The following is a 10,139-nucleotide window of genomic DNA, read 5'->3' as shown; positions in this document are numbered from 1 at the left end:
GAGACACACCCCCTAAAAAAAAAAAAAAAAAAAAAAAAAAAAAGCTTCTGACTTAAAAAGAGTATTGTAGGGACACAAGGTGGTGTGGTGGTTGAGGTGCTGGACTCTCACATGGCTGACTGTGGTTCAAGTTCCAGATCTAGGGACCAGCAGATGGCATAATGGTTACACCCATGGTTTGAGTCCCAGATCTAGTGGACAAGAACTCATCCCAAGGGTGTGTGTGCATGCATGCCCAAAATCCTGAGAGGAGAACAGAGAAGGAGGGGTTGTGGCATGGCCATTCCCCATGAGGGGTGATTTCTTGCTTTCTGTCTCTGTTTCTCTGGCTAGTGTACGCATCCTATAACAAAAATCTCTCTTTAAAAAAAAAAGAAAAGAAAATTCCAGATCTGGTGGCTTGAAAATTATGTCAGGCATGTGTATGTGTGCGTGTGCCCAAAATCTCAAAAGGCAAATGGAGGAGAAAGGATTGCAGCATGACCATCCCCACTGGAGAATGTTGTCTCACTTTCCTCTGTCTCTCTCCAGTGAGTGCATGCACCCTATAGCAAAACCTAAAAGAAAAAAAGAAAAGAAAAGAGCATTCTAACCACATGGGGGTGCCTATCACAAGCACATAGCTGCCAGTACTCTGCTCCTTTTGTGTTATTCACAGACACTGCAACAGAACATGAGTGTAGATTTTGCTACATATGGGTGCACAGAGAGCTTGTGGATGTGTTTGCGGTAAGAGTGTACCAGAACATCTAAAACTATAATAAACCAGATGTCAGTTGTGAGATCATTTCAAGTGTAATTTGGTAACCAAAAATCCCCTTGTTGGGTTCAATGAAGCTCAAAGAGTTCTCACTAACAAAAACCCCCATGTGTTGCTATGTGAAGGAATATAGGAGCTGCCAGACATTCACCCGAAGGATATTCACATATCTCCAGGGGAGACACCTATCTACCTCAAACTGTAAGCACAAGGTAGAGTCAGGCAACGGCCCCAATGAACACTAAGGTTCTGGGAAGCTGCTGGAAATGTGTCATAAAGTTGCACCTCATCGGGAACGAGTAGTTAGCATAATGGCTATGTCGCTGGACTCCCACGTAGTCGACCGCGGTTCGCATCCCGGACCCGGTGGCGCGTGTGCGTGCGTGCCCAAGATCCCAAGAGGAGAACGGAGGGGAAGGGGTTGCGGCGTGACCATCACCCCTGGGTGGGGGGGATTTCTCGCTTTCTGTCTCTATGTCTCTGTCTGTCTGGCAAGCGCACGTGCCCTATAGTGAAAACCCCTCCAAAAAAAAAAAAAAAAAGAAGAAGAAGAAAAGCTGCACCTCATACAAACAAAACTACAGGTTTAAAAGAACAGCTCCTCTTCTTTCTATCTGCATCCCTCCTCTCCCAGCTCACATGGCTCAGCTGTGAAAATAGGAAGTTCATGAAAATAGGAAGTGAAAAGATGGGAGACTTGAAGAAAAGAAGCCCAATAACAAAAGCACAGGGTCCATCGAGGCTATTAGTTCCATCATCACCGCCAAATAAGCTTAGTACCCACAAAGAACTGACCTGCGACATCCAGATGGAAGGAGACCTTCTGGCCCCCAGCCTCACAGCTGTACTCCCCGGCATCTGCCTTGCCTGCCTGTTGCACCACCAGCTGCCGTCTGCACCCTGTTGCTTCCACGTGCACTTTTGAGCTTGAGCTCAGCTTCTTCCCATTCTTGTACCAGGTCACCTCCGTCTGGGCTTGGGCCACTTCACAACTCAGTATGGCACTGACCCCTGCTTCAGCCTTAACCTCACTGTGTGCTGGCTGCTCCTTGGCAAACACCACAGCAGGCTCTGGGGACAGAAAATTTAATTAAGTGTATGAATATCTAGCTGAAGATACTGACCTTGATCTTGATAATAGCTTAGTCAATTTTAATTTTTTGTATTTACCTTGGAAGATTTTTATATTGATATGTTTACCTACATAAAATGAGTTGGAAAATTTATCTCTTTTATCAATATTCTAAAAGAATCTTTATGAACACAGAACAATTTTGTTCTATAGTACTTGTTACCTTTTATCAGTAGAGTCACTGAGTTTTGACATTATTTAATGAGAGGATTATTTATTTTGGTCCCATTTCTTTAGAAGTCAGAGGACTTTTCAACTTATCTAGTTTTCTTGAGAAAATTTTGATATCATTTCATAGATGGATCACTTTGACAAAACTTTTCAAATTTACCTACACAAAATAATGATATTCTCATGTAATGTCTCAAGTGTATATACAGTACATTTTTGGGTAGCTATACAAACTCACGAACTATTATATAATGATGGGATACCCAAGTGTTAAGTGTTGACAACTATCAATCAAATGTCTAAGTGCAATCCATCTCCATTTGATATAAAGACATTTATCAAAGGAAAGCAATTGGTGCTCATGCTTCTCTATCAATCAGAAAGGGAATAACAGATACACATAAATTATTAGGGAAGTGCTATAAAATATAGGCTGAACATCCCTAATCTGAAAATCCAAAATCTGAAATGTTCCAAAAACCAAAACTTTTTAAACACCGACATGATGCCAAAGTCACCTGACCTCATGGGACAGGTTGTAGTAAAAATTTTGCAATTAAAAAAACCCCACTGTATTAGGGTCCAGCAGTTGGTGTAATGGCTATGTCACTGGACTCCCAGGTAGTCGACCACGGTTCGCCTCCCGGACCCAGTGGCTGAAAACTCACGCCGGGCACGTGTGCGCGCATGCCCAAGATCCCAAGAGGAGAAGGGATTGCAGTGTGGCCATCCCCCCTGTGGGGTGATTTCTCACTTTCTGTCTCTCTGTCTCTGTCTGCCTGGTGAGCACACACACCCTATAGCAAGAACCTCTTCAAAAAACAAACAAACAAACAAACAAAACACTGCATTAAATTATCTTCAGGCAATGTGTATTAGGTGTCTATGAACAGGAACAAATTCTGTGTTAAGACTTAGGTCTTATCCCCAAAGTATCTTGCTATGTATATGCAAATACTCCAGAATCTAAAAACTCTGAAACCTAAAAACACTTCCAGCCCCAAGCATTGAAGATAAGGGATATTTAACCTGTACTATGATACCTCTACAGAAACTCACCTTAAATGAAATGTCATGTGGGTTAATCTATCTAGTCTTTTTGTTTATAAATTTAAGTTTTTATACATTTGTTTTTCATGAGGCCAAGAGACAGAGACAAAGCAGAGAGGAGGTAGAGAGAGGAAGACAAGCACCCTCAACAGTGTCCTGTACTGTGATTACCACCTAGCCAAGATCATGGGTATGCACCGGATACGCATAGGTCAACCAAGGAACTAAAACTGCAGTATCCTACATGGACCCAATTCTTCTTGAGCTGCTGCTGCACCACAGACCTGGCTCTATTTCTAAGTTTGTAAGTCAAAGAACAAAGATAATTGAAATGCAAAATGTTCTAACTTAAGACAAAATGAAAATAAGATTAGTTTTAAGAAAAGAATTCCAGGGCTGGCAGGTGGCATGGTGGTTAGGAGCACTGGACTCCCACATGGTCGACTGCGGTTTGAGTTCTGGACCTGGCAGCTTGCTTTCTCACTTTCTTCCTCTCTCTCTTACTCTGTCTCTCTCTGGTCAAATTTAAATAAATAAATTAATTTAATTTAATAATTTTTTAAAAAAATAAAATAATTCCTAACCCCACAGGTGTCTATCACAGCACATATCCACTACTTCCCTGTCCTTTGTTATGCACAATACAATAAAATATGAATCTAGACTTACTGGTGCATAGAAAGATTCTAGATCTACAGGAAAGAGGAAAGTGTGTCCCAGAACACCTAAAACTCAGTCATGAGATAATTCCAGGCATAATTACGTGGCCGAAATGTCATCTCATCCTAGTGAATTCAAACATCTCTCAATTGTGCAAGTCCTCATCTGGTGCTGGAGAGGACGAAAGGGATCTCCCAAAACATTCCCAGGTAAAAGACATGTAGTCTACATCAGTCTCAGGCATCCTATAGGACCAAGGTGCTAAGACGATGTGACTGAAGGTACCAGCAAGATATGATGACGTGTAAATACAACTCGAAGTGTACAGAATGACTCCTTTTCTTTCTTTCTTTCTTTCTTTCTTTCTTTCTTTCTTTCTTTCTTTCTTTCTTTCTTTCTTTCTTTTATTTTTGCTATAGGGTGTGTGCATTCACCAGAGCGACAGAGACAGAAAGCGAGAAATCACCCCCTAAGGAGATCATCATGATCCACTCTCCAGGATTTGGGCATGCACACACACCCACCCAGAGTGAGTTTCAAGAAGCCAAATCTTATTGACTAGGCCAATAAGAACCCAGCAACATAACCATTATGACATCTGTTGATCCCAACCCCTCTTCTTAAAATATACATCTTTCTATGCCCACTCCCTTGGCGCAGCCATGGATATGAACATGAGAGGTGAGAGAATGGGAGCTTCACAAGAGAAAGTCTAATGGAAAGGGAACCAGGATCCCAAGCTATCAGCCTGGCTCTTTATCAACATCTCTAATCAAGGATAACTAAGTTGATAAGCCAAAGGACTGACCTGTGACATCCAGGTGGAAGGAGACTTTCTGGCCCCCGGCCTCACAACTATACTCCCCGGCATCCTCCTTGCCCGCCTGCTGCACCACCAGCCGCCGACCATGGCCTGTGGCCTCCACCGAACTCAGCTTCTTTCCATCCTTGTACCACGTCACCTCTGTCTGGGCTTGGGCCACCTCACAGCTCAGTGTGGCACTGGCCCCAGTCACAGCCTTTACCTCGCTATGTGCTGGCTGCTCCTTGGCAAAGACCACCTTGGGCTCTGGAGACAGACAAGGAAGGAAACACAAAGTCAAAGAAATCCTCTAGGTAGGAAAGGCAGCACTGAGGAAGAAGGCCTGGACAGAGACACAGGAGGACAGAACTTCTCCAGGCTTTGGGCCAACTGTGGCCTGGGGATGCCCCACCTCCTTCTTAACAAGAAGTAATCACAACTTTTCTATGCATTCTGCCAATGTTCCATTGAGTTTTTCCACACTAGACCTCTGTAAAAGGTCGTCCTGCACACATGCTCCACTACAGGAGGGACTGAGGGCCATAACACATTCACACCTCCACCACACCATCTCTCCCAGGTAGCTGTGTAGGGTCCAGTCTCCCCCAAGTGGCTGTGCAGGGTACATTCTCATTCTCACTGCATAGCCTGAGACATTCCCGGGCTCTCCACTCTTGCCTGCTCTTAGTGTTGTCAGCTGCTAGCCTCTGTGGACTTCCTGTGGCTTTCTAGTGCTCTATCCATATGACTCACAAGATGGGACTCCTTCTGATGTTTTTTGTTCCTATGGCTTGCTCTGTAGTGTCACTGCTCAAGTCTTTTGCCCAATTTTCAATAGTTTTATCTGTTCCTTTCTTATTCATTATTAAGAGGTCTATTCACATTCTAGAGCATTTATTTATCTTTCACACAGTGTGACTTACGGATTCACTGTCGTGTAGTGTTTTCTAATGAATCAGTCTTTCATGTTAATATAATCAAATATACTACCTTTTTTTCTTTCTTTCTTTCTTTAAAGACATGATCTTGTCATGTAGATCCTCCTATTTCAGCCTGTTAGTTGAGACTACAGGCATGTACCACCATACCAGGCTCTCTATGCTCAGTGTCCCCAAGTTGCTGAGATTACAGGTGCATGCCACTGTACCCAGCCTTTGGGTAGTGGAATTACGTGGGCACCACACTTGACATTCAGGTTATTGCGATTATATGTGCACACCACCACTCAAAGCCTTTAGGTTGGACCAGAAACTCAATCTGGTCCTCCCACGTGACCCCAGCTTGTGGAGCACGTCATATTAGTGTGCCACTGGCTGTCTTCATTACTATAAATTTATAATAATTCTTGACATTGTTAAATAAGTGCTCACACTTCGTTCTTCTTTAAGAGTGTATTGGTTGGGGGACCAGCAGTTGGCATGATGGCTATGTCGCTGGACTCCCACGTAGTTGACCACGGTTCGCGTCCCGGACCCGGTGGCTTAAAACTCATGCCGGGCGCGTGTGCGTGCGTGCCCAAGGTCCCGAGAGGAGAGTGGAGAAGAAGGGATTGTGGAGTGGCCATCACCCCAGGGGGTGATTTCTCGCTTTCTGTCTCTTTGTCTCTCTCTGTCTATCTGGCGAGCGCACGCGCCCTATAGCAAAAACCTCTTAAAAAAAAAAAAAGAGTGTATTGGTTGAGGCCAACAGGTGGTGTAGCAGTTAAGGCACTGGACTCCCACATGGTCAACTGCAGTTTGAGTCCCAAACCGGAAAGTTTAAAAATCATGACACACACATGTGCATACATGCCCAAAATCCCATAAGGATAATGGAGGAGAAAGAACTGTGGCATGGCCATCCACCCTGGGGGGTGATTTCTCACTTTTCTTTTCACTATCTTTGTCTGTCTCTCTCTAGTGAGCACATGCATCCTATGGCAAAAACCTTTAAAAAATAGAGTATATTGGTTTAACTTGGCCTCCAAATGCGATTTTCATTTGTCAAAACCAGCCTACTCCACATGAATATTTGGGTTTTGATTGCCAGTGATCATTTTCCTTCCTTCCATGTGGTGTTGAAGTGACACAATTAGGAAATGAAAAGATTATTTAAATAAAAGAAATTAAAATATACACTGGAGAGACAGCTGATCTACCTAATATGCTAGGGCCAGATAGAGCTAGATACCTGGACCCTAAAGACAGTGAGGGTTCAAAGGAGGTGCTCAAAATACATAATTAAACATTACAAACACAAAATATCCCTCCAGGTGTACAAGAAAAGCCCTATCCCTTCCCATACAGCCTTCCTTGGCCAGCCACAGATATGAATATGGGAGATGGGAGGATGGGATCTTCATTAAATGAAGTCTAAAGGAAAGGGAACCAGGATCTGCCCAAACTATCAGCCTGGCTCTTTATCAACATCTCTAATCAAGGCTAACTAAGTTGATAAGCCAAAGGACTGACCTGTGACATCCAGGTGGAAGGAGACTTTCTGGCCCCCGGCCTCACAACTGTACTCCCCGGCATCCTCCTTGCCCGCCTGCTGCACCACCAGCCGCCGACCACGGCCTGTGGCCTCCACACGCACTTTGGAGCTCGAACTCAGCTTCTTTCCATCCTTGTACCACGGGCCCCCCCCCCAGCTCGTGGTGCCCCTGCCCCCAGTCACAGCCTTTACCTCACTATGTGCTGGCTGCTCCTTGGCAAAGACCACCTTGGGCTCTGGAGACAGACAAGGAAGGAAACACAAAGTCAAAGAAATCCTCTAGGTAGGAAAGGCAGCACTGAGGAAGAAGGCCTGGACAGAGACACAGGAGGACAGAACTTCTCCAGGCTTTGAGCCAGCTCTGCAGCCTGGGGATGCCCCACCTCCTTCTCAGCAAGAAATAATCACAACTTTTCTATGCATTCTGCCAATGTTCCATTGAGTTGTTCCAGGTTGGACCTCTGTAAAAGATCGTCCTGTACACATACTCCACTACAGGAGGGACTGAGGGCCATAACACATTCACACTTCCACCACACTTGTGGTACACAGTCTCCCCCAGGTACAGTCTCCCCCAGATAGCTGTGCAGGGTACATTCTCATTGCACGGCCTGCGAGATTCCCAGGCTTCATACTCTTGTCTGCTCTTAGTGTTGTCAATCACTGGTCTCTGTGGGAATGCTCAGACTTCCTGTGGCTTTCTAGTGCTCTGTCCATAGGACTCACAAGATGGAGCACCTCCTGATGTTGTTGATCATTAGAGCTTGCTCTGTAGTGTTACTGCTCAAGTATTTTGCTTAATTTTCAATAATTTTGTCCTTTTCTTATTTTTTTTAGGAAGCCTAGTCACATTCTGGAGCATTAATTTATTTTCCACACTGTGTGGCTCTTGGGTTTTTTCTCTTATAGTGTCTTCTAATAAATCAAATTTTTTCATTTTAATATAATCAAATATGCTACTTTTTCCCCCTTTCTTCAAAGTCATGATCTTGCCATGTTGAGCTGAGACTACAGGCGTGCACCACCACCAGGTTCTTCATGCCTCAGCCTCCCCAAGTTGCTAGGATTACAGCTGCACCTGACCTTTCAGTTGCTTGGATTACAGGTGCACATCACCATTCATAGCCTCTAGGTTGGACCAGAGATTGAATCTTATCCTCCCATGCAGTCCCAGCTTGTGGAGCATAGCATCTTGTGTGCCACTGCAGCTGTACCCTAAAATATATTGTTCCTGCCCAATGCAGAATGCTTATCTCAGAACGCTTTCCTTAATCTGACGTCTTTAACCAATGTGTAACGTCATCTAAGAGACTAATGGTTTCACTTACTTGTCTCTAACTCACTTGGAGTTGCCTTTTGTAGGGGTATGATCTGCCGGACAACTATTTTTATCTTGTTTATTAGCCTAAAATGTCTATGAAAAATAATTCTTTCTTTACTCTTTGGAAAGTGTAAGTAATGAGGATGATGAGGGATTCCATTCGTTCTTGGGTTCCTATTGGACTCACTATTCTGTTCCTTTCATCCATCTCTCTCTGCATTGAGAACTAGCTGTTTCATTGGTACAGGTTTAAAATTGTTCTTGATACTGTTAGAGAAAATGCTCACACTTTGCTCTTCTTTAAAAGCATATGAGTTAAACCTGGCCTTCTAATCTGCTTGTATGTGGTCAAAACCACCCTATTCCACGTGAATATTGGGATTTGGATAGCTAGTGATCATTCTTCCTTCTTCACATGGAAGGAACCATGGATATGAAAATGGGAGATGGCAGGTGAGAGGACGGAAGCTTCAGGAGGTGAAGTCTAATGGAGAAGGAACCGGAGTCTGCCCAAGCTATCAGCCTAGCTCTTCATCAACATCTCTAAACAAGGCTAACTAAGTTGATAAGCCAAAGGACTGACCTGTGACATCCAGGTGGAAGGAGACTTTCTGGCCCCCGGCCTCACAACTGTACTCCCCGGCATCCTCCTTGCCCGCCTGCTGCACCACCAGCCGCCGACCACGGCCTGTGGCCTCCACACGCACTTTGGAGCTCGAACTCAGCTTCTTTCCATCCTTGTACCACGTCACCTCTGTCTGGGCTTGGGCCACCTCACAGCTCAGTGTGGCACTGGCCCCAGTCACAGCCTTTACCTCGCTATGTGCTGGCTGCTCCTTGGCAAAGACCACCTTGGGCTCTGGAGACAGACAAGGAAGGAAACACAAAGTCAAAGAAATCCTCTAGGTAGGAAAGGCAGCACTGAGGAAGAAGGCCTGGACAGAGACACAGGAGGACAGAACTTCTCCAGGCTTTCAGCCAGTTCTGTGGCCTGGGGACACCTCACCTCCTCAACAAGAAGAAATCACAATTTTTCTATGCATTCTGCCAATGTTCCATTGAGTTGTTCCAGGTTGGACCTCTGTAAAAGATCGTCCTGTACACATACTCCACTACAGGAGGGACTGAGGGCCATAACACATTCACACCTCCACCACACTTGCGGTACACAGTCTCCCCCAGGTAGCTGTGTAGGGCACATTCTCACTGCACAGCCTGAGAGTTTCTCGGGCTCCACACGCTTGCCTGCTCTTAAGTGTTGTCAGCCACTGGCCTCTGTGAGAATGCTTGGACTTCCTGTGGCTTTCTAGTGCTCTGTCCATAGGACTCACAAGATGAGCACCTTCTGATGTTTTTGTCCTTATGGCTTGCTCTGTAGTGTCACTGCTCAAGTATTTTGCCCAATTTTCAATAGTTTTGTCTTTTTCTTATTCTTTTTTTAAGAGGCCTATTGACATTCTAGAGCATGTACCTTCCATACTATGTCTCATGCCTTGCTCTTTTATAGCGTCTTCTAATGAATCCAAGTTTTTTCTTTCTAATGCAGTCAAATATGTTACTCATTTTTTTTAAGACAGGGTCTTGCTTGTTTACCCTCCTGTCTTAGCCTCTCAGATGAGACTACAAGCATGCACTACTGTTCCAGACTCTTTATGCCTCAGCCTCCCCATGTTGCTACGATTACAAGTGTCTGCCACCATACCCAGGCTTTAGATTGGACTAGAAATTGAATTTTGTACCCTCATATGGCCCCAACTTGTGAAGCACAGGA

At 44.6% G+C, this 10,139-nt stretch overlaps 1 protein-coding gene across 1 annotated transcript in view; it reads right to left on the bottom strand.

The window, feature by feature from the left end:
* The window catches only part of OBSCN (obscurin, cytoskeletal calmodulin and titin-interacting RhoGEF), a 169,478-nt gene that overhangs the window by 111,315 nt on the left and 48,024 nt on the right, over window positions 1-10,139 (bottom strand). Inside the window, exons 17-19 of the mRNA XM_006146982.2 lie at window positions 8,952-9,227; window positions 4,582-4,842; window positions 1,556-1,831 (exon numbers count right to left, since the gene is read on the bottom strand). Of these exons, the coding sequence (XP_006147044.1) occupies window positions 1,556-1,831; window positions 4,582-4,842; window positions 8,952-9,227 (813 nt within the window). The remainder of the gene's footprint in view (window positions 1-1,555; window positions 1,832-4,581; window positions 4,843-8,951; window positions 9,228-10,139) is intronic.

The sequence above is a fragment of the Tupaia chinensis genome, unplaced genomic scaffold, assembly GCF_000334495.1.
Source record: "Tupaia chinensis unplaced genomic scaffold, TupChi_1.0 Scaffold000197_1, whole genome shotgun sequence".
NCBI classification, from domain to species: Eukaryota; Metazoa; Chordata; class Mammalia; order Scandentia; family Tupaiidae; genus Tupaia; species Tupaia belangeri.
Note: the sequence above shows the minus strand (reverse complement) of the source record. Positions and strands in the feature narration are given on the sequence as shown.